The 25,799-nt window shown below is 39.4% G+C and overlaps 1 protein-coding gene across 1 annotated transcript; it reads left to right on the forward strand.

Moving 5' to 3' along the window:
- Positions 1-13,149: 13,149 nt before the first annotated feature.
- CEP15 (centrosomal protein 15) lies at positions 13,150-23,463 on the forward strand (the record flags this gene model as incomplete). The annotated part of the gene is made up of 5 exons (XM_082487899.1): positions 13,150-13,228; positions 14,851-14,932; positions 15,668-15,791; positions 20,573-20,647; positions 23,320-23,463. Exons 2-5 carry the CDS (start codon positions 14,880-14,882, stop codon positions 23,461-23,463), a joined length of 396 nt encoding a protein of 131 aa, XP_082344025.1. The 5' UTR covers positions 13,150-13,228; positions 14,851-14,879.
- Positions 23,464-25,799: the final 2,336 nt, after the last annotated feature.

Genomic DNA, 25,799 nt, shown 5'->3' on the forward strand with positions numbered 1-25,799 from the left:
TCTTTTCCTGATTTGTATGTACAGAAGATGGAAAGCTTGGGGGAAAAAAAAAAAGCGGTTTATGCTCAAGTCTCTCATTTTTCACAACAGTCCCTTTCCAGTGTTACCTAAATAGTAAACCAACTTTTTTTTTTCTTCACAAAATTCTCTGTACTTGTATGGTTTTTTGCCAGTTCTCCCTCACAAGGTGGAATGCAAACACTGACAACCATGAACGCTCAGCTGCATTACCTGACTTTTTGAAAATGAATAGCAAAGCTGGAAAGAGTAGGTTGCTCCCAAACAGAGTAGCCTAGCCGTTCGTGGTGCACACATGCTTGTTAAAACCCATTTTTCTGAATTCATGACAGCACTCCTTTCCTTGGAGCCCCTTCAGGCAGGAGACACTCTCAGGACATCTAGGAAGAGCAGCTGGTCTGGGCAGATTCTCAAGGCAAAAATCTGGGCTTTACTGGGGTCATTCTGACTTCAGTGGAGCCAAGATTTTACTGTCACCTTATCACTAAATCTCTTGGCTTTCAGCATTTCTGCGTATTTTCCTGAGCAATTTTAGGCATATCTATTTCAGTCTTCCGACAAAGATATTTACGATGAATAGTAATTATTCTGTTGTAGTAGTATCCTGGGACCTTAGCTGCGGACCCATGTGCGTCATCAGTAGCAGTGTGTGGATGCATAATAAAGAGACAGGTTTGCTCTTTATTTATGTATGGTGCTCTTTACCTTATCCTCAGACATTCACGCAAAGGAGTTTAAACTGAGGAGTAAACACAAAGATGTGGATACAATCTCTGGTTCGGGATGTTCCTAGTCTGGAGACTGTCAGAGCCTGGTAAGAATTAATGTCTGTTGCTCTTTATCACTTTCCCTGGATATCCTCTATTGTCCCTCCTTAGAAACAGGATACGTTATGAATATTCCCACACTCTGAGTAATACAGATTTTACTGCCTGTGTTATGTTGGGAAGATCTGCTGGGAACATCAGTGGTATCATGGTAAATGGATCTGAATTCGCACACTGACTGCAAAAGGATGGTTCTTTCTAAAGCTCTTCTATGATGTGTGTCTTATTTGTTCATTACTACAAATGGGGCTTTGTAGAACATTTTGACAGTTTAAGAAGAATGATGCCATTTCTAACTTAGCGTTTCCACTGAGATTAATCTGGTTTTCAGGCACATATTTTGGCCTAGAACGCAGCTAGTAATCTAACTGCCTTTTAAAAATTTTACTCAAAGTAAAGAAATCCTTTTCCCAAGCCACATTTATTGTCAATCTCAATCTTGTGGCTGTGAGATCTTTCACTGTCTCCCTTCCTCCTCACCCTCCATATCATGCTGAGTCATTTTCTAAAACTAATCCAATTGCTTTTCTATAAGCAAGTGAATGAAATCTAAACACAGACTACACCAGGAAGATGATGAGGAGGAAGGCGTAAGTTATCATAACTTCCCAGCTTACCAAAGGGCTGTATTTCCTCATAGCAAGCATATGCAATGAGAACAAACAAAAACTTTCAATAAACTACAGGGGAAAAAAATACCTCCTTTTTTTTTTTTTCTTAGAACTTGTGTGGGCCTTGCAAACACCTGGTTCGTTAGTTACTTATCAGGCTGAGACAGGAGCACTTGGGTTCTGCAGTCAAAGCACCTCAGCTTGGAAGGTGGGTCATAACAAGGTGGAGAGCACATCCTTAGATAGGTATTTCCTTTCTGCTCTATTCTAAACAGTAGCAATTAATGTTGTCTTAGCTGAGAGGAACAAATTCTGCAGTAGCTGCTGGTTCAAGTTCATGATGAGAACTACTCCTGACACTGCCCCACAGCCTGGGGTCACACACTCAGCTCTGCAGACTCGCATGGAGGCACAGGGATCGCCTGGCCAGGGGCTGCTCAAGCTGTGGTCCCAAGTACATCCTGCTGTTCATAGTACTGGTGGCTGTTAGCCTTTAAGGCTTCCCTTGGTTTGGGCATTATGGAGAGCACAAAAAAGGATGAAGATAAAGAGCAATATATTGCTTTTATCACACACACAGACACTAGTGTTAGATGGTGTGGAATGACAAAGTGGATCACCAGCTGCAGCTTCTGGTCAGCATGGGTAGTGGGTATTGGTGTGGGTATCTGGTTTGGGGTGCATGCTCTTCTCCACTCCTACCACCTCACCGGCTAAGACTGAAGGCACATGGAAAAGAGCAGTTAGCTGAATAGCCAAAAGCAATGGAGTAGAGCTGAAGTCCTTTAAAAATCGTCTTTACTGATTCACTTTGGTTCTCTCTCATAGTGCATGTCTAGAAAGATTCAGTAACTGAATAGCTCCTGACTTGTATCATTCCAATTTTACTATCCCAGATTAAATTAGCTGGCTCTTTATTTATTAAAAATACTCACTTCCCTTTCAGAATGAATTCTTATACAGTTTCTTTTCTTCATCTGGTGTCTGATTTTAAGTGGCTGTTACTATATCTACAGTGGGAGATATGCCCCAGAAATTACTCTACTACTGTCCAAGAGCACTTGATAATTAATACTCAGATTACATTGAAAATGATCCTTTAGTGCCAGGATTACATTTGAAATTACATTTTTAACCAGGTCACTTTAGTAAAAAAAAAAAATAATTATGATCACATGAACAAGCAGATTACATTTTTGTGAGGTACCTTCAGCACCTTGTGATGTACCTTGCTACCTTCAGCATGCTGTGCAGGATTGAGGCCGTGGATCCCAGTGATGCTTCCTACAAGTAACACCCATAGCCTCTTGTACATGAACAGTGACTAACAACCATTTTCTTCACTTGGCTATATGTCCTCTAGTACAGAGACAACGGTCCCTTCTCAGAGTCTAACAGTCTAAGCCAATTCAAAGTATATACAAGTTATGAACTACATTTTTTTTAAACAGAACTGGGGAAGCATAATTTTAATCAGCTCTGTTTGATTATTCCAGTTGGCACAATGTGTAAAAAGGTATCACAAATTATTTTGAGAGATTAGCCAATTACAGAGAGCCATTTCCAGACAGGAAATTTAGAGCATCTCACTAACAGCTTGATTTATACAGCAGCCCATATTTTAACAACAGATCGTTTGATTGCTTATATAAACTGATTTCATTTCAGTTGCTTTAAGTACAGAAAAATTGTAAGTAGATAAGCAGCTCTATGAATAAGAGAACCAAGGAGCATGGTTTCCTATGGATTTGAGTTGGTAACAAAAAGTCCTACATGGACCTTCTAACATCTAGTAAATGGTAAGCCCTCCTTATAGCCTTTCTTTTTCTCTGAGTATCCATCTATTTTCACAAAACTTCTGAAACAGCAATGTCTTTGACACTGGCAACCTTGGTGTTGAATTTGGCTGCAATTATTCAACTTCAAAAATTACTGAAAAGGGAGACATGAAAAATGTGTGTGTGCATGCGCGTGCAGCTACATGTACATACACACACACAGAGCATGACCACATAAACCTCATTTAACTAGGAAAACATGCTTTTTAAAAAAACTGATATAAAGTGCTGTAACTCTACAGCTTTTGTCACAGTCCTGTCCATTTTCAGAAACTGAAGAGCTAACTATCAACTGATATCCTTCTGTGACATGGTTTCATGAAGAAAACAGATGATACTCCCTAAAGGAAAGTAATTTTCTCATTCCTTGGAATATACTTCTTTTCTCATATTTCTTAATGAACTTACTGCTTCATCTTTCCAAAGAAAATCTTCTTTACTACATTATTGCTAAGCTGAGACACGAATGACAGAAAACTAAGCATTGACCCTTTTCACGTCAATGGCAGCACTGACATTTTTACCCAGTTATTTTAAAGCCTGGAGTCTATAGTGCTGTCCATAACTCTGATCACAAATAGAGCCCTGCTCAGGAAACTCAAAGACAGTCAATTGGGCAAGAAAATCTGAAAATGCTGTTAAAACTTGCTGTTATTTTAATATTTTAAACTGACAGCATTTGAAAACCAACTGGAAAGCTAAAATTTAAATTCACCTGCCTTTCTGTACCTTAGGCTATGAAATAGGTTCAGAGAAACAGCCAACTACAAATTATGTCATGTAGGACTTTGTAACATAAAGCTCATAGTGAGATCACAGCAAACAGAAGTTTACCTTAGGAAACCTACACAGACAGAAAGATCGTCACAACACAGAGGTATTTTGTTAAAAACATTCTCCTTTCAGTGCCTGAATGGTGTAGTGATACTCCACACACCTACAGAGCATCGGTGTCAACAGCAAGCAGGCTGGTTTGGCAGGCAAAGCCAAGCAGACTGCAGTTGTTCTGCATTACATGGTTTATCGCTACTTTTCCCTCTGCAATACTATTCATAGCCAGAGGCATAGAGCAGCAGGTGACTCGGAGCTTTAATTTCCGAGTTTTCTCTCAAAGATGACTAGCAGCTGATTACAATATTGATGCTGGGGATGTGACTCTGGAATTTACACCAGCACTGCTCAGTGGAACATGGCTGCTACGAAAGACTTGCCATTGGAAAGGGTCTGCAAGTCAGGCTTCCCTCTGAGGGTCATGCAGAAAGCCAGTTGCAGACTCCCAGTCACAAACTGATGAAGGTCAGTGTTAAAATGAAACCGTTTTCTTGCTCTCCCTCCCTCCTTGCTCTTTCTGGGAGGCTGCCTTAGAAGTTCACTTGTCTGATGCTCAAGCACTTTCCTCAAACTTCTCTGTTCAAGAGGTCTATTCATTACATCTATTTGTCCTTCTGCTAGGTCTATCTTTTTGCATTAAAAGTTTATTTTCTCTGATGTTAACACTACTCAAGTATTAGTAGAAACCAAATAGATACTCTTCCTGCTTTTGTTTTGATAAATAAGACAAACATTTTAATCCCTTCTCACAAAACAAGCTTGCTCCACTAGCTTGATCATGCTAAAAGCTTTTTCTATACCTCTTCATTTTTCTTGAACTCAGGTGACCAGAAACACACCATAACCATCACAGCTGGTCAAATAAGTAGAATGACCCGTAACAGACTTGCAAGGTGCTCAGCTGAACAATTGTCTCAAAAGGAGAGAGAGGTGAGGTAGTCCATGTTTTTCTCCATTTGCTGATTATGGGTAGACCCAAGAAGGATGTTTAAATTGAAGGATAGAGTATATGATGTAATTTGGGATTAGTGCAGATTATTTGCATCCCTTGGAAGCATGTATTAATTATGCTTTTATATTACTTAGATAAACCTTGCCTCTCTCTGTTTCCCATTCATCCATACAAAGCAAATATGATGCATTGTTATTTATTCTTTACATAGTGTTATAAAGCCAAGTTGATTCATTTTATGACACAGGGCTTGAGATATTTAGATTCTGTTTGCTTTTCTTAGATTTATGTGACCATGCTGTTTACTTCTTTGCTTTTAGTATGGTTATTAATGTTCTAAAGGTTTTGTTACATTCTGTTTACATTCATTCATTCAAACTTTAAAACGTCCTGAAAATAATTGTTTATCAGAACAGTATTTTGTGTTTCTACAAAAAAGTAACTAACTTCTCTCCTAAAAAAAAAAAAAAACAAACCAAACCAAACCAACAACCAAATTTCATAGAAGCAAAATAGAGGAAAGAGATTAATAAATAAAAAAAAAAAAAAAAAGGCATACCTTTTAAAATCTGGTATAAAAGCTACTTTTGAGGGTCTTTCTTCATTTCTGGTTACCTAATAAGAAGCCATTAGACTTTTTTTTTTTTTATTTTAGCAGTGCTAAGGGCACCACTTAAAATGATTTAAATTGCAGTTCTGAGCACTCAGCTACTCTGAAAATCAGGCCCTATATGGGTCAAGTTGGTCATTTCCTCTGAATGAACACTTAAGAAAACATTGTCTTTAAGCGAGTTGGTGCAGACTATCCACCCCGGCAGAGATGGGAACAGAACTCGGGTTTTCTGACTGACTGATCAAATGACTTGACTCGGCTATCACCAGGAAAGAGTTTAAAGAATGACTCTGAAAGGTTATTTTCACTGAATTGCTGAGTACATAAAATGTGTCGAAAGAAAGGGTAAAACTTCTTGAAAAGGTTTAGAAATGGTTATATTTATAATCTGTTGTGGTAGGATTTTCAAGTCCAGTGTTCAGTGAAGCTAGACTGACAAATTTATTATAGTTATAAGGCTGAGAAACCTATTAGAAGAAATATAATAGAAGGTACATTTTTGTGAAGCTTTAATAGGAACTGAAACAATTCAACAAAAGACTAAATTTGGTAAAGTGGGAAAAGTCATTTATTAAATCTTTCTATAAAGATTGACTGACCTTTCTTTAAAAAGAGTGGGGTTTTTGTAAAAAATGAAAAGCACAACCTTCATAACAACAACCTAGTAAAAGGGTTTATTAGAAACTGGCTTCTTGTGCAAGTTCAGTTATTTTTATTGTCAATAAATGTTGGTGTTATCCAATAAGAGAAGCATTGTTGCCTCTCTAATTTCTCTCAAGGATTGAAGAAACTCATAATAAAAGCATTCAAAATCTAAACTGAAATAAAAAATAGAGCACTCCTGCTCAGGTTTGTATGGCAAAAAACAGAGACAGAAACTATGGGCTGAGAATTCAGCTCATAAGGAAACTGTGCCAGAATTGTGAAGGTGGTGTTATTTCTTCTACCTCTGCTTACAGTAAAAGTCAAGCTATTAATATCAGGCATCTTGACAGTCACATAAATGCATATATTAAAATTCAAAGTACTTTTTGCTTCTGTAGATGTATCATCATTACAGAATAAGACAATTTTAATGTAAGACCAGATGGCAATAGCATTACTTACTTACACTAAATAAAAGCTATAGGCTGGCTTCTATACCCAGTGCAAACAGACTCAAACTGAAGATGGTGTCTATCATCAACTCAGAGCAAGAGTGGACACAAAGTTAAATTGTCCAGTCTGTTCAAAGCAGTATGGGAAAGCAGCTGGAAAACTGTTTTAATAACCATCAGTGCCTGCATGTGATTGGATTCACATAGAATCATAGAACCATACAATTGCTGAGGTTGGAAGGGACCTTTAAGGTCATCAAGTCCAACCATTAACCTACCCTGACAAAAACCACTTCTAAACCACGTCCCCATGTACCACATCTACCCTTTTTTTAAACACCTCCAGGGATGGCGAATCCACCCCCTCCCTGGGCAGCCTATTCCAATGTTTAATAACCCTTCCAGTGAAAAGATGTTTCCTAATCTCCAATCTAAACCTCCCCTGACATAACTTGAACCCATTTCCTCTCATCCTATCACTTGTCACCAGGGAGAAGAGGTCAGCCCCTACCTCTCTACAACCTCCTTTCAGGTAGTTGTAGAGGGTGATGAGATCTCCCCTCAGCCTCCTCTTCTCCAGGCTGAACAACCCCAGGTCCCTCAGTCGTTCCTCATAAGATTTGTCCTCCAGACCCCTCACCGGCTTTGTAGCCCTTCTCTGGACACGCTCCAACACCTCAGTGTCCTTCTTGTAGTGAGGGGCCCAAACTGAACGCAGTACTCGAGGTGGGGCCTCACCAGTGCCGAGTACAGGGGGATGATTACTGCCCCAGTCCTGCTCACCACACCATTCCTGATACAGGCCAGGATGGTGTTGGCCTTTTTGGCCACTTTGGCACACTGCAAGCTCATATTCAGACAGCCATCCACCAACACCCCCAGGGCCTTTTCTCCTGGGCAGCTTTCAAGCCACTCTGGCCCAATCCTGTAGCACTGCATGGGGTTGTTGTGACCCAAGTGCAGGACCCAACACTTGGCCTTGTTGAACCTCATACCATTGGCCTCGGCCCATCGGTCCAGACTGTCCAGATCCCTCTGCAGAGCCATCCTACCCTCAAGCAGATCAACACGCCCGCCTAGCTTAGTGTCATCTGCAAAATTACTGAAGCTGCATTCAATCTCCTCATCCAGATCATTGATAAAGATATTAAAGAGAACCGACCCCAGCACCAAGCCCTGGGGCACACCACTTGTGACCGGACACTAACTGGATTTAACTCCATTCACCACCACTCTCTGGACACGGCCATCCAGCCAGTATTTTACCCAGCGAAGAGTACACCTGTCCAGGCCATCACCAGCCAGTTTCTCCATGAGAATGCTGTGGGAAATGGTGTCAAAAGCTTTGCAAAAATCCAGGTAGATAACATCCACATGAACATTAGCAGGCACTGACTTGCTCCTCAATAAATTTGCTACAGTTTCAAATAGGAACCTCAAATCAGGCCAAAGCTGACAGGCTCTCTGTCCGCATGGCAGGCAAGATCAGTCTCAAGGAAGCCCAGTGAACCTCCACTAGGGTGTGACCGACATGAGCTGTGGTTAGTTTTGAAGCAGATGATCAGACACTGATCAGGTACATAATTATAGGCACCAATCCAAGGAAGCCAGTTTCTCAAAGCTTCCTATACAGCCCATAAAGACACCTCTGGCCCTTCAGAGCAACTCCAAATGTTCAGCCTTGTGCTCTGCATCGCTGTCGAGGACAGCTTATGTCTCTGCGCGGATTATGGAGGGAGTTTTGGAAAATCAGCCTTCTCATGTATAAATCATACAACGTGACCCTCTCACTTAAGAGCCGAAAAGGTGTATTTCTGTCCCTCTTGTTCACATGCATGCTCTTGCTGCTTCCAGGAGGAGTGCATTCTCCGTGTGCAAGGGAAGAAAGATGTAGTCTACACAGGTAAGTGAAGTGCTGCTCGTGAGATCAAAGCTAAGCATCCCCATCCGACATACTTCAAACAGGAGCTGAGAATGGTGGTTTCTCCAAGTGTTTGTTTTTATTGGGTTTCCTATGTTCAGTTCAGGGAAAACAGAAAACAGGAGTTGTTTGAAATAAAGCTGTAATTTACTATCCTAACATGCTGAGAAGCAATTAGATTCAAGCTCATTACTGTAAATAGTTTTTATAATTACTTGTAAAACATTCTACTACCTGTACATCTGTCAGTCGAGGCCAGCAGATTTCTTTTTTTTTTTTTTTAAGAGAAGGCTTAATGTTATTACTCAAGGGCCAAACTATTGAAATCTTCAAAAATGAGTAGCTATGCCATAGAAACTACTGATGGAAAGCACCTGTTAGGGCATGTACCCCTTTGATGATACTGAATGGGCGTATCAGTAAACTGTATTGTCTAGGCTAGTTTATATTTCACAGTTATATCTACTAGTACCTGGAAAGACCGTTCCAGAACCTAAAAAGGGTTTTCTCAAAAGGAAAACAAAAAATTGCAGCTGAATATCGATTTTCTTAGCTTTGTCCTTTTTATCAGGTTTTTATCTCTACTTGAAGCATGAAGAAAATATTCTCTTCCTTATGTCCTTTTACCACAACTGTTATTTTTTTCTTTGACATTGGACAGAGTTTCGGCTGGTCCAATCCACAGTTTTATACTGCACTTTCAGTGGCGCACGAACCAGCTTGAGTCCCACCACCTCTGTGCCCTTGGACCCACAGCTGTTGGTTCTTACTCTTCCTGCAGGTCTTCCAACTCTTGTTCTGAACTTGACACAGCTGTCTCTAGTTTGGACAACTATTTTTGCACTGGCTGATGGGTGCTCAGCCCATCCCAGTCTGTTGCTTGGGTTCTGGGTCACCTGAAACAGGTGTCCTGATGTCTGGGGACAATTCCAACAAGCACACACGGATTGTTCTCATTAGTTTGTCTAAGCGTACAGGAATGCACTGGCCATTTTCTTCCAACAAAGTGTGACTTCCACACATGTACCAGTGTTTCCCACATCAAATACACACCATTAGCTACCAAATAACGAAATGCAAATACAGGAACGTCCTACCACTTATGAGTTTCATCTCAGCTCTAATCTTACTACCACAGAGAAGACAACTGTAATCCTGAACAGAAAATGGTATGGGACCTGCCAACAGTAAGGATGAGAGCAACTCCCTGAATATTGGAACATGAGAAGAAAGAGGAACCAGAAGTCCATTTTTGCACTTTCTAGGTTCGATGCTTTATTAGCTTGCTCCTGCACTGTGAGGACATTTCCTTTCATGCCTTTGCCTTTTTAGCTTGTTGTAACTTAAAGGACCTTCACACAGGGCTTGTGCAGTTGACTGAAATGCTGCAGGCCACTTCTGCAGCTGATAGGAAAAACTGCCAGAACCCAAGGTGATGGCCCCAAGCTGCTCTGATGGGATTTCATGGCTCTTAGACTGTTCTGTAGGCCTGGTATATTTTACCAACAGTGTCACTTAAGAAACATTTATGAACAGATAGACTTTGGATCTCCATGTGAATATTAACATACTATAGCACCAGAGGTGTACCTCTAAAAAGCAAATAAAGAAGAGGAAAGCAAAGCAAGTAGAAAAAACCTAAAATATATGCATTTCTAAAACAAAGTTTTGAAGTGGTTTCATAAAAAAAACATTCCCTTCTTATTGTTTTCCCTTTGAGATACTCCTGTTTTAAAAGCCCAGTAGATAAAAACATTCCATTTTTTAAAAATTTACATACGGCAAAAATTGGTACCAGTAAATAAAAGCACATAAAGCTAAATCGTACCATTCTAAATGTTAGTAAAAATGACAAAATAAAATACTAGCTATATAAACTACGCACAGGTGTGTAGCATATTACAAGCAAAAAACATATCTTGCAATTACAAGCCTACAGTATTTATTTCACTTGTCTGTAATTACATTTTATACATGTTTGTTTAGTAATATCAATCCAAGACATCATTTTGAGGATATAATTAACTGCGTGTTAGAACAGAATGTGTTTGACTGGTTTTGTGTGTTGCAAGATTTAAAAGTCTTTGTTAGCTGTGTTTAAGTGCCACCTAGTGTTACAATTCACCAGTTTCTCTCAGAACACCCTTTCCTCCTAAATTTTCAGACTAAAACCAAATTGCGGGCTTAAGAAAAACCTAGGGTCACAATGCCCACATTTTAGTGCTAACAGTAAGTCCTTAATCCGTGTCTAGGCACTCATGGAGTACACAATCTCAGGCCAAACACTTCTACTGCAAACTGCGACCAAGCAACAGAGAGACTACTCTGGTGTTAAAGTGTACAATTAGCAAAATTGGACGGTAAATACAGGTCTTCAAATTTTTATACCAGTGATCAAACAGTAAATTCACAGAAAGATATAAGTATTTAATGAAGACACACACTTATAAAAACTTTTAAGCATTTTTTTCTGTAAGATGCACAGTATAACTGGAAACTGGGGGGCAGGGGGCAGATGACATAACAATCTATAGAGCACGCTACAATTAGATGCCAATGCATTAAGATATACAAGCGAATGCTTTTCCCCATGTAAGTGGCTCCTGTCTATAAAGCCCCATTTCTGCAATGGCCATCACTGACTTCATTGTGGGTGCTTTGCAGATACAAAGAACCACCTATTAAAAACAGTAGGCTATTAGGGATTTCTGGCTGTTACTAGCAGTCGTCTTTTTAAAAAAAAAAAAGTAAGTAAAGCCTATATTCTTGACAAGTTGGGAGCTGATCTAGGTTAGGTTGGTCTTCTAATGAAAAAAGAACATTAATACTGAAAAACTAAATGCAGAGTTTATAGCTCATTAGCTATGAACTTACAGAGTGTTTCATCCACTGTCACATAAAGCAGTCATTAAGAAATTATGGTTTCCATCCTGTCTGTTTCCGCAACACCGAACAATTGATAGTATCTGTAGCTTAAAAAAAATGCTCTTTGCATTCTCTCCCCAAACAGTATATATAATGGTTTACGTAAACCAAACTTCAATTTGTCTCTATTCTTTCTGAAATTCATTAAATGCTACAAGAAAGAAAGATCGCCACCATTATAGAGAACTGGTGCAGCTCAAAGTAGAATATGCAAAACACTTAGGCTTTCCGTTAAATTTAGTGAGACCGTAACCATTAGCTTTTCACACCATTAAAAATGAGGACACGCTCCTATTTCTCCATATCATTTATTGGGAAGTCTTGTCTTTAAATCACAATGGGGGAAAGAAAAAAAAAAAAGATTTTAAGTACTATTTATCCTGACTGCTGCAATATGCAATAAGCTGACAAGTACATTAAAGAATTTCTACTTAATTATATGTCATAAAGTGAATTAATGTGAGTTTGTTGTAGAAATGTAAAAGCAGAGAAAAAATGGAAAAGATAAAGAGCTGAAGAATCACAAGAAAGAAATTCTGATCAGCAGTAAGAAAGGCTCCTGATGAGGTGTCTTAAAACGCTATGATCAGAGACTGTTTAGAAAGGAAACGGGGAAGACAAGCTCTTTCAGGGCAGCTTTTAGAAATCACCCGCAGCTGCAAACGTGCGTAAATCTATCAGGCAAGAACGAAGAAAATGAAGAAAAATAAACTTTCAGCTGTATTTGGCTTAGAATTGTTTGGTTTATGGTTTCTGCAAAGGACAACACATTCACCAAAAAGTGGATTAACTGTGCTTTTTTAAAAAGTACCTTCTGATGGAAATTTGACTGTAGGGGACTAGAGTGAGCCTCAGTAACTCTTCAGCTCTGAGGTCTGGAAGAAATTCTGCTCTCCAGTATACCGAGGGCAAGATCACACCGCAGGGTTTGGAAATGCACGTGGAGAACCCGGCTGGCGCGCGCAGCACGCTTCCCCTGCCAAAAATGCAACGCTGTGCCTTGTGCAGGAAAGTAACAATTGCCTTCAAGTGGAAGTCTCCCTCACCAGAGAACACGATGGCATTGGGACGAGCACTCTGGAAGGAGCCAGAACAGGCAATGCTAACCATCAACGTCATTCTGACCGGGTTCGCTCTTCCATCAGCGTTTTGGGGCTGCGAAACCCAAAAAGCTTACCCAAACTATTGCAAAATCGGGCGTGCGCGTGCGTAGGGGAGCGGGGCGGTTCAAGCGATACGTTTCACGGACGGCGCCTGAGGCGCGGCCGGGCTCCGGCCCGCCCCGGCTCCCACCACAGCCACGCGGCGCTTCAGTGATAACGGTCACCGCACGAGCCAGCCCTCCAGCCCCAGCTCGCCCGCCGGCAATGATTGAGCCCTGCCTCCTCTCGCTCCTCCAATCACAGTGGCGAAGGAGGATCCCGACCTCGCCTAGTTCCGCCTACCGGGGCGCGACAGGGCCAATCAGCGCCTACGGCTAGGCTCCACCTTTCCGGCCGTCTCCATGGCAGCGGAGGGGGGAGAAAGGGAGGTTAAGGCGTCGTGGAGACCATGGTGGGTGGTTGCTTTCCTTTTCGAAGCCGGCGAGGCTGAAGGTAAACTAGGTCTCCGTATTTATTTATTTTTCTTCCTTGCCTTCTCCTCCCTCAATCCTACAGAGTGGTACATTCCGACAGGCTCGCAGTTCCCCCCCCCCATACACCTTTCCCAATGGTAGGGCTAAGGGCGGCTCCGGCCTGCCCTCCGCGCGCGCCGCCTGTGGCCGGTCTTCTCCCGCCTCTTCAAGGGCTGCCGGCCTGAGGGGAGGGGGGGGGAGGACGCCCATCCCCACACGTCCCCCGTGCTCTGAGGGGCCTCCTGAGGGCTTCTGACCGGACAGGGGGTGAGCGTGGGGCTGCTGGCGGAGGCTCAGCCCGGCAGCGGCCCAGCTCAGCCCAGGCCGGCTCGCCTCGCGCCTCGGCGGCTGCTCAGGGAAGCCGCGTGTGAAGCGGTTGCCCCGCGGGGCTGCGGGTGCCCGCACCGGGTGCTCGTTTATCGCCGCTGTCTGTCAGCTACGCGCCCCCACAGAAAAGAGGTGCGTGCGGTTGTGCTCCCCGGACTTTAGTTTCTCCCGTTGGCAGTAAAGGCGTTGCTGGATGAGCAGAGATCGTGGCGAAGGGCATGGAGCTCCCGGGCTGAGGGGAAGAGCGCAGAGGGGATGTGCTCTTAATTAAAACAAGGGGAAGCAATAGGCCAATTGTGTAGAAATAGTTTTCAGAGTGTGGTGAAACACACACCCCTGGCAAACGGGCTCTGCTGAAGGTAGAGTGCACATGTAAATAATTTGCTTCAAAGTACGTGTGAATCTCTTCAGAGAGAGGTGGCCTTTCCTAATGCTCTCCTATCTTGGTGACATGCTTTAGTTCTCCCACCCTTCAACATTGTGACCATGTGATAGGGTCTTAATTTTCTTTAATTAACGTGACAACAGTCACCGCTGAGGTGAAAAAAAGAAATTAGACTGTAAAACGCTTTCCGCCCTTTGAAAAGTGCTGTAGGATCTTGATTTACATGCAGTAGGCAGTCGATTTCCTTCATATCTCAAAAAAAAATCAGATTTAAACAGTTTAAGGTGTGTATCCCATCATGTGCTGTGTCACGCTGCTGAAGAGCTGAGCTCAAGAAGTTTTTGCTTATTTTTTCAAGTGCTCAAAAATTAAACTGCTTTAGTAGCTTAAGTTACTTGGTTTAATCCTGTCTATACTTAAACAGAGTCCTATGAACAGGGCACTGTTGTCTGTCAGAGGTAGTTATAAATGATCCTTGCAAGTATAACTTTGTGTTCAGAGTAACACGCCAAAAGCCAGAAGTCACTAATGTTAAGAGTAATACACAAATTATGCAAGCATATAGTTTCTGTGTGGGGTTGTAAGCATCTGAAACCTGAGAAAACTTAATGAGGAAGCTGAAACTTGAAAGTCAGATTTTAGTTCTCAGAAATTGTTAGAATCCAGTAAGATTTTCCTAAATAGTGAACATTAGTAGCGTGTATGTATTTAAAGCATAATGTAATAATATCTTGTAGTGAGTATTGAAATTTATAGCAGGTTTTGTGTAAATAGCCGATACATGAATATCATGTGTGCAGCTTTTTAACACAGAATTCTTTAATGCTGAAAAGTGTACATTCGTGTATGTCTTTGGAAGATTTTCATTTCACTTGGTTTTCCTTTAACAGAGTGACAAAACCGGGGCAAACAACTGAAAATGTCATCCTATTTGGCTCAGGAGGTTCACCTTGCTAGAAGACATGAAGAGATGTAAGTAATTGTTTCAGTGCGGCAGCCTGCCCCACAGCAGTTCGTGTTGCGGTCTTGTGGGACCCTCCTCACTGCACACCACCATCTTGTGTGCAGTGAATCTGAGCTCTGTACAGGGCGCGGTGCTATTTCAGCAAGGGGTTGGTGTTCCAGGAGGTGGCACTCTTCCTTCAGGAACTATTGGAATTAGCATCCTTCATTGCTGTTAAGGGTATTTAGGTTGATGAGGGGTTTGACTTCCAATGGTGGTACTGGTTTAAGATCTCCATTGTTAACCTCCTGTCACCGTTAAATCCCTATTTGGGGAAGGTAATTGGATTCTCTTGCTCTATGCCTCAATTACAGAATTGCTTCTTTGTTGCCCTATAAACTCAGACTGTGAAGCAAATACAGTAATGATTCAGAAAAATCTGGTTTTCTTATAACAACTAGTACTTGCCCATGAGGAAGAGTAGTAGTGATCAAGTCACCCCAACCCACCCTGCCTTTCCTGTGCTGGGAGATACAGTGCTTCTAAGCACCTTAGCATATGAGGACTGCTGGTTGCAACATTATAGCTTCATACAAGCACAGCAGGTGGTGGCTGCCTGTACCTTTTCCCTCCCCCAGCACACCCACCCTACAGCCGGCTTAATTAGCCCCATAGTTTTGAGAAAACTGGGTAAGGTAAAAAGGTTATTTTCTAGCTCCTGAGCAAAATGTTCTACCCACTTAGCAAAATGTTTTCCTTTGTAGACTGTCTCAGAGATCAGAGCTGCTACAGCAGATGGAGACTTATCTAGGAGACAAAAAGACTAAAAAGACATGGCAAACTCAAGCAGCTGATGCAGCTCGTAAAAGGAATGCAGCACTTTTAAATGTAAGTTTCTGCAAGTACCAGGAACCGCATTGAAATGTCATGGTTATGTATCTTAAAGAATTTTTTAAAGTTTTTGCTCTATAGTTGTCACTTGAATTCTCCTATATACAGTTCCCTCTTCTGGAACTTGACCAACAGTATTAAATGACAAGTCTTTATTATCTGGTGGTATCACTACCTATTTCCCATGCCCTTCTTGTATGAGCCTCGTGGTGGCAGGGTAGCAGCTGCTACTATCTTTTTTTTTTTTAAGTACATGTAGAGATGCAACACATGCTATTACATGTCTGCCTAAGAGAACTTAGTCTCACAAGACTCACAGTACCGTTACGCTTTGATTCAAAATCCCAGGATACGTTTGGAAATAGGGGCTGACCATATATTGTTTTTAGTCCAGGGTGAGAACTATTCTGCCACTATGGTTGTGTGAAACTATGGAAGAAGTTCTCAGTTTAATGTTTTCCTTTGAAAAGGTGTAGAATGACTTCAAGAATCTGACTTGCAAGTTTGTAAAAGCAATGTTTGGTGTTTCTGGCTCTTCCTACTGCTGATACTGTTAATAATGTTAATAGCTGTTCTACATACCTGTTGTCTTACATAGGAAATGTAAATCTTACCTAAATATGACATATTCCTTCAGCAGACGTTTGAGAATGGGCAGTTAAAAAGATCTAGGTTTGATGGCAGGGACTGGAATGCTGAAACCTCTTCTGGAACCCCTAGCTTAGGCATCTGAGTTTGAAGAGATTGCACTTGGCCACTGACATGAGCATGCATTTGAAAAATGTTCGTCGGTTGTTCAGGAAACAGCAGAAAGCCATACCTCTCGTGCATTTTCTTTAAACTCTTACTTATTAAGGGTCCATATTGCATGTATTGTGTTTACTGAAACAATAAGTTTTACTCTGGAAAATTACAATACTAATTCGTGTCACTGAAAATTTTTTGTTTCTTCATGCAGAGCCTGGTCAAGATTTAAAATGTTCACATTTTGTATGGCTCTAATTCTATTGCAGGGCCACTTTGTATTTAGATTGAAGCTATATTTAGGGAGTGGCAGACAAGGCAGAACAGTTAATTAGGGATGCCTTCCTAACTATTCTGAGACAAGGAGGAATTTTCAACTTGGACTCTGGTAAACTGGTGCATTCTGGGCTGGGGCAATCAAACTATGCTGTAGTGGGTATAGACAAGTGTAGGTGCTTCAGAGGGAGGCTGGGGACAGGTGGATGGCTTGTTTAGTTTGTCCATAGTTCATGCTCCGTTGGTCTAGTAATTTGAGCCATTATGACTCCCATTTTCCATATCCATTTTATAACATTTTTATTTAATAAATATCTTTTTTGTATAAATTATTTGTATTTTATAAATGCATTCTCAGTTAACATATACAGGCAGACATAATAAATGCAGGTATATTTATGCATGCTGAAAGCTTGTTGTATTGGAAATGTTAACAATAGCTCAGACATATACAGAGTGTAAATATTTTTGCAGTTAAACAGATATTTGCCATCTTCTGTCACATCCTCGAAATTGTTCCTTTCAAGTGTCAAAAATGTTGGTGTTTGTAGGGGAAAAAAAGCAAAAACATATGTATCAAAACAAATTCTGTTGCAGGATAAAGTAGCATAAATCAGTTTAAATCTATTAATTTTATACTAGTTTTAACAGGCATGCATTCCTGCAGATGCTTTCTGATAACAGAAGAAAACAGGAAAAAAAAAATCTATGCAGAATAATATATGAGAAGCTTGAAAACAAGACTGATTAATGTGCCAGCTTCAGAATATTGTTCCTGATACCAGGCACTGTACATTTCACAGTTACCATGTGGAGAGTTGTTGATTTGGCCTACTCAAAAATACATGGACATGATGAAGTGTTATTTTTTTATTTGCATTTCTGTTTTTCCTGCATGTAAGCAGAATCAGTTGTTTTCAGTATGTGATCATAGCAAAAGACACTTTTCTTTCTCTGTGCTAGTTGATATTTATGCACAGGAAAGCATTTCAAAATTAATTTATTAACTAATCCGTAGGAAGCAAGGAACTAAATATTTATTTTTTTTTTTGAAATTTTAACATTATAAACACTTGTTCAGCATTTTAACATAATTATCATAGTATTTTCCTTGATGTCTTTAGAGGGAGACTGCAGATTAGGGAAATCTGTATCATTTGGTACTTATATAATGTTGTTTTAATAAAAGCAGGAATTAGACTAGGATTTATAATCTAATTTATGACATTTGTTTGTTGGTAATATCTCTTGTGTTTAGAGATATGTATTACCGTGCAACAACTTATAACATGAAATAGAAAATAAAGAACATGCTACATAGTAGTTAGTATTGGGAGGGTAATTTAGACCAAATTTGCTTTCCTTCACAGGCATGTAATTCTAGAATTATTTAAGTGGGATTCTGCCAGACTGATATCAATATAAATGACAGCTGAATTTGGTCCCCTAAAAGTGATGTATGTGTCATGCATTCCATTTTACCTCTGGGGAAGGGTCTTGAATTGTTTTTGTTCAAGTCCTTGTGGTTTTAGGGGAAGCATTGTAAGATGCTCTCTTTTTTCAGTATTGTGACATATTAGATTTGCTGTTTTTTCCAAAGTTTACACTGCTGATGTATTTATTTCTATGTTGGTGACGGGGATTTCTTTTCCCTACAAAGCTTACCAGTTGTATAGACACACAAGAAGTGCCATCTAATCTTTCAGTAGTTCCAGTTATTTTCTAAAGCATCTACACCTTCCAGCAAAAATTTCTTTCACTGTCTGTCATTAAATCAGTATTCTGAATGACAATAGGGTGCACAACATACAAACTAGAGTGAGCAACAAAAAGACACATCCAATATCTAGGCTATGCCAAAGTGACCTTCTCTACTAAACATATATGCACAACTGCTGTCTTCTTTCTTGCCTGAAAGACACTCATTTCCTATCACCGTAAACATTCCAATGACTTAGCAGAGTATATAAAGAAATAATGATCTTGATTGGTATTCTTCCTTCCTGTGAAAATTCCTCCAGGAATTAGGAAGAAGGAATCAGAAAGGAGGAAAATCCTATGAAAGAATATGAAGTGAATATTTCTGATTGACCCTTCTTTTCAGTATGGTGATAACTTTTCCAGACTTGGTCTGAGAGAAGCTGAAATTAGCTTCATTTGGTGCTCTTTGTGGTATATCTGTGTTAAGTACATGCAACAGAAATCCCTTGCTTAGGGTAGTTAAATCTGTATTGTCCTCTGTTATTTTGACATCGTGACTTCAAATGGCTTCCCTCTTTGCCCATATCCCCCCCTTTATATTTACTCCCTGTTAGTCTTTTTTCACCTGAAAAGGGGCAGTCACTTGCTGCTTCTGAGGATTTCGATAAATCTGAGACTTCAGATTGCTCTTTCTCAGACATCCTTTAGCTTCCTACAAGGGTATGTACTTTTCTGTAGAAAAGGGAGAACAGTTTTGCTTGGATTTGGTTTGTACTTACGTAAAAAAGAATACAGTCATGCTGTAAAAGTAATTAATGAAATAGATTAAAATGAACACTGTAAATTGAATGAAATGAGTGTATCTATCACTAAGTTGAACTTCAGCTAACAGTAAGGCTGTTTTTTGCTTTTATTAATCATACTCCACTGAATTTGAGTCATATTTTTCAAACTAAAATTGAGTCGAGCACTGTTTACTTATTGATGTATTCAGATTGGCTATTATTCAATACCAGTAATCATGTTTGGTCTCTCTTGTGGATACGCTCCTCCAGAATCTCACTCTTCTTTTCAGCAGCAGTGGTGGTGAATATTTGGGAAGTCCCTTTGGGGAATTTCCTCTCTCATTTAGTTTTTCTGTTGTACTCTTCACACCCGCTCTCTGCTCCCAACTCTGCCATCTGCTATACTTTCTTTCCCCCTCCACTCTGTTCAGCTTTGGCTTCTTCACACCCCACTCCCACGTCCCTTTCTGTCTCTCTTCATCTGCCCACCACTCAATCTCTTCAATGTTTGGGTATGGAACTAAGCCCACAAGAATGGGTCAGAACTTTAAAGGGGGAGGGCGGTTAGTTTGGGGGGATGTTTTGATTTGTTTGTTGATGTTGGTTTTTTGGTTGTTTCTTTTTAAAAAAAAAAATATTCAGGCCTTTGTGAATCTAGCATGCATCCACTGGACAAGCAGAAACCCAAATACTGATTTTTATTTTTTTTTTTTTTTTGTAAAAAAGCTATGCGAGGTGCATTGTCATCCAAGTTTGTCTGGTGAACAGCTTGCTGCAGCTCTACATTTTTGTGCACATGTTATGCATGCATATTAGCAAGTCATCTTTGTCTTGAGGAGTAAAGATCTTGCACATAATTTGCCTAGTTACTTTACAGTTACAGTAGCTAGAATACATACTTCAGTCTTCATGCAGCACAGAGAAAACCATTCTGTTCGCCCCCATTTTTGTAAGTTTTAGAGAACAGAATTTAACTGTAATGTACCCTAGTGTCCAGAAAGAATAAGGGTGTTTTGCAGCAACAGTCTTATATGGTCACAAAATTTATTCTTGTATCAAAAAGGTACAGCAAACATATTTAGAAACTGTAGGATATTAGTCTTACTAGTACAAGTTGGATTTTGGAATGACTAAACAGAAAGATTTGAACTTCAGTGTTTTTATTTGAATGTTGTAATGAGTTCATCTAGTTGAATGTCTTTATGTGAGTGTACATTTTCCTTTTAATATTCCCAGTGTTTGTTTTTAAAATGTACTTTGCCTGTGTTTTAGGATATAGAAGCAGCAGAAAAAAAGCTGCAAGAAAGAGTGTATTTACTTCCACATCCCGATACTGTTAAGTTAGAAGTAAGTCCTAGAACTCTGTCATTTCATTTGCTGTTTACCAAATATTTTGCTTTTTTTTTCTCCCTGAAGCATGTTCTTAAAGTGAAAATAATTGATTTTAAAATCCAGTGACTGGTATAGCCAAAGGCCTGTGTACTGTGTAGCAAGCTGAACCTAAATTCTGGGGCAAGGTCCCTAGATTCTGGAGCATTCTGGTGGAAATATTTAGCAGCTTTCAGATCTACACGAACTTCTGTTTAAAAAATGAAGTCAAATATGAAAATAGATATTGTGAATATCAGATTACTGTGTTTATGTTAGATCTATTTAGTTTGTTTTATATGGTCATCCCATTTTCAGTTTGCCGCAGACTGTCATTTTTACATTTCAGGGTCAACAGTTTATCAGCAGGAACAGAGAAATTTTTACTTCTCAGGGTTATTTTATGGTGGTCTGGGAACTTATGAAAAGTATTGCTACAGTAAGGACACTCGATTTTTTACTTCTCAACCTGTAGTCCTAAAATAGTATTTAAAGATAAAGATTTTGAACAGCAAATCACTAAATATTATCCTGACACGACATACCCAGTTCAGTTCCCTAGTCTCAAAACTGTTTTATCAGTGTTACCCAGTGATGTATGACAGCAACAGTCCTGGGAACGGGAATTGGAGCACAGCTCTTCCTGATGGAAACCGAACATCTTAATGACACAAGGCCACTGAGTCAGATTCCCACTTGTGTTTCTTGCACCAGTGGTTTGCAGGTTCTTCGTTGTATGGTTGCTTAGTTTCCACAGGCATAGTAGCATGGGGTGTCCCACACTAGTTTGTGTGCTAGGGCACTGTCAAAGGAGGGGAAAGGTATAGATTTTAGTGCTGTCAGCCTGTGAAGAGAGGTGTATTGTACATTAGTTTCACACATGCTGGGCAAGTGTTGCAGTGCTTAGGCTATTACTTAAATGAGGCATCACTTCTTGTTCTGGTTACTGTTTAAAGTTTTTGTCTGGTTTTGCATTTTGTAAATAGCCTATTCCTGTCACTCTGACAGGATGCACACTGAGTATGCCCATTCAGTGATTTTAAAAAATAAAACTTTTTTTGAAATTTTAGGCAAAAGGGTACATTTTTTTCGTAGTCATCAGTACATCTTGAATGATGCTAAGAAAGATGCCAAGCTACTGATATTGAACCTATTCTGACTGCGTTCAGAAGTAGTTTTAGACTCCTCGAGGACTTTCAAGACACCTCTAGAGTTGTTTGGATCAGTTTTGGACTGTTTCTCCCTCTGTCCTGTGTTAGGTGTTAAGCCGCTTGCGGCATATAGACCAAAGTCCACACAAATTGGAGAATGCAGAGCAATTGCTTATGGCTGCAGAGATGTCTACACTCTGCAGCAGAGGTTGAATTTTAGAGAGAACAGAGCTACTATTTGAAGGAGAAGATGCTATTTCAGCCTTTTTTATACTTCTAGAGAAGAGTGCTATAAATAGTGGAAAAAGAAAACTTTCTTTCATGGTACAAAATTCTTGTGCGTGCTTTGTTCCAAAACACTTCTGAGCATATTTCACTCAGCCATATATGTGTCTGTATTAATATACTTTTGAAAGTTATGGCTATAATGGATCCCCAGCTTGCTAAGTCGGAGTAGTTTTGTGTGACAGCACATATGCTTGTCAAAAAAGATTCTTTGAGTAAATCTGTTGAAGAAAATATTTTTGTAAATCTGCAAGAGCCATAGTTATATCTGAGTTACATGTAAAGATCAAAATGATTAGCCAGGAATCTAATACTCTGGAGGGAGATGTTCAGTTTTGTGGTACGCTGCTTCTATATTACATACTTAAACAAGTAAAGAAAAAAAGGCTCAGTACATAAGTACCATATACTACAAAATTACTTTTTTCTGAATGGACATCAATGTCTAAAAATACTTACATTGGTAGATGGATTAAAGTGTTTGCTTAATGCAGCTCTTTGATCACGTTATTTTGGGGTAAAAAAAATGATACATGGCACTTCAAATTTTCTTCAAAATCCTACCAACAACAAAGTTATCCTTAGGACACGAGCACAAAAATGATGAGTGGTATGTCCATTCCACAGATAAAAAACAAGTTAAATTTGTTACTCAGAGGCACAGGGTTATGCAGAGAAAGGGTTAGATAATACATAATCCGTAGTGCTTTTCCCAGACCACAGAATAAGTATGCAGATTCTTATTTATTTTTTTTATTTTTAATTTGTGATCCAAATACTGGAGCCAACTACTTTGTCAGTGATCACGCCTAAAATTTTACTCAAATATTTTGAACTATATTACTGCAAACTCTTCTAGGATAATCAATTTACATAGCACTTTTCGTTTATTTCATTAAAATTTTTTTTCCACTTCAAAATTAAATTCTACTAACAAAAGCTGCTTTTGGAAAAGTTTATTATCACTGAAAATATTTTATTAAAAATACTGTGAGGGTCTAAACTAATTGCTTACCACAAGAGGGCATACTCAGTCACTTCACAGTTCATGCTGCAGAATGAAATCTTTCCAGGCTGGTATCTTGTATCATACAAGAGATTTGAAATTTCATCCTTCACTTGTAAGGCGAGATTTAATAACGCGTTGCTTATCTATATTGTTTTTAAACAGGCTAACACAGATTTTGTAATTATTTTTTCTTATATCTTTCTCAGACTCTCTATTGGGCATCAATAAAAGAATCTCTTCCCAAGTGGGAGCAGTTTCTTTTGGGAAGAGCAGAAGTTCCTATTGGTTTTACGAAAATGAAAACTACAAAAAAGAACATAAGCTACCCAAAAGAAGATTCACAAAAATAAACACTCTAGGTTCATTTTGTTTTGTAATTTATGACTTAAGCAGACAAGATCATCCAGATCAGGCAACAGAATATCATGCCATTAAATTATAATGTATATCATTTAAATGAAAATGAACTATATTGGATAATTTGCTTCCATTGTTGCATTGTGCACAATTCTTTATTCTGTATTAGAGAAGCACTCCTCAAAGGGGCTTTTAGGATCAAAGGTGAGAAACACTGGTGTATAGACACCCACCAAGGCAGTTGTTTTTGCAGTATAAGAAGAGTTTTATGCTATTTTTAATCGTCTGCTTCTACAAATAAGTGTGATAAGACAGATTCATGTATTATCTTTCTTTACTGCAGTCATCTGTGCTGTATGTCTCTTTTTGTGGATGAGGGAGAAGGGAGGAATTTACCATTAACGGGAAAGGCAGGTTGTTTGCATCGGGCAGAGTAGCCTTGGTTTAGTAACAGGAACCTGTGTAAATTACCTTCTTGAGAACAGTTGTAGAAGGAACACCTTAAATTTCCACATCTTGTTTTCCCTGAGTTTTGTCGCCACTTTCATCGCTTCTACACCTCACTCCAGTAACCACTGCTGCTTTTCCCAACCTCCTGCTGCCTGCTTTGTATTTCCCATCTAATGGGTGGATAAAGACAAGAAAAACAAAACAAATCTCTAGGGTTTTTTGCTACTTCTAAGCTGCTCTTGATGCTATTTGCTTTACATAGACATAATTTACAAGTGAGAACTTTCGCTTAGGCATGCAAAGTTTGTAAGAAGCAAACTGGAAAGGTAGCTGGCAGTGGCTGTCCAAGAACCAAGCATATATAGAAGTTGAGGAGATAAATATTTTCAGCCATTGAACAGCTCCTTAGCTTCCTCCCACAGAGGTGCAGTATCAGTGAGTTTTGATTGTACAGTGGATTAATTCGGTATGAAAATTTCACTGCTTTAGTGCAGTGCTTTTTAAAGTATCAGTTCAGTGGAAGATCTTTCCAGGTGTGTGACTTGGCCTGCAAAAAATTCATCCTTCCTAAGCAAAGATAGTCTAGAAAAAAAAAAATATATTTTTTGAAGTTAAGAACCTGGACTTAAGTTAATATATTGTTAAAATTTGGTCTCATATATACAACAACAAACTTGTACCTCCAACCATGAAGTAGGAGGAAAAAAAAAAAATTACCTCTGCCAGTGTTTGAGGTTATGAAAATGTAATTATTACAAATTTTGCTAGGCTGCTAGTGAACTGATCTGTGCATCTCCATGGTACATAGAGAGAAATATTTTAATAGTAGGGATGTTTTAATGACTTTTATTGAAACTGAGGTACTTTATAGCAACATTTCTTATAAATGTCCCGACTGCTTTGGATCTGTGTGCTAAAAGCTTGTGTTCATTTAGTTAATTAAACACAGTTAAGTTATTCACTGATCAGCTGTTGATGAGTTTATGGTCCAGTCAGAACTAGAGAACTAACTACTAGCTGAAAACTATAGGAAGTCTGGGTAGTTTTTAAGTACCAACATCTGCAGATGCTGTTCTCCCTGAAATTAGGCACTCAGTTTTTTCTGAATTGAAATTAGCTGGAGAATCACTGGTACAATAAAATCAAAACTTCAGCTGCGATATAAAATTGTTGTATGTTTTCAACGGGAATATTAAGAGTTCATTTAAAACTTTTTCTATTGAAGTGTCCATTAAACTGATAAGTTTTTACAGAAACTGCCATCTTAGAAATATCCTGTTGAGTGGGTGTTGGTGTTTGTAACAATAACGTTGTTTTCATAATATGTGATGGCAGATTAGCACGCTTCTCTGCAGTGTTGTTAACAGTTGTAATTAAGGAATAAACAGTAAAGGGTGTCAGTCCGATGACAATTTCATCTATAGTGTCACAATACAAAATGTCACAAAATATTAGAACTGTTATATAACTACAAAAATATCAAATTAGGCTTTCATCTTACAAGCAGAGATTTAAAAAAAAAAAACTGGCATAGAGACCATTGCAATTTTATACCTACTCAGTGTTCTGTCAGAAAGACAACTTGGTAATATTTTCTTCTGTAAGATCACAATGTGGTTCTCAATCTGATTTAGCGGGAACGTGTATGGATCTTAGAATTGTAGAGTTCACATTTAAAAAGCAAATAATTGGAATCAGTTGAGCAGACAAGAAGGGAAAAGCTATTGCACACTACCCAAAAGGAAGGGATGGGTGAGCAGTTAGTTGCTAACAAAGACTAGGATTCATCCTGGTCTTTGCATCCAAAGGGAAATCACTTAAACTAAAATCTGGGCCCCTAAGTACTTTATACGTGTGAATAATCTGGGTCTTTATCTCT

This window comes from Vanellus vanellus, assembly GCF_965231255.1.
Source record: "Vanellus vanellus genome assembly, chromosome: 9".
Lineage (NCBI taxonomy): Eukaryota > Metazoa > Chordata > Aves > Charadriiformes > Charadriidae > Vanellus > Vanellus vanellus.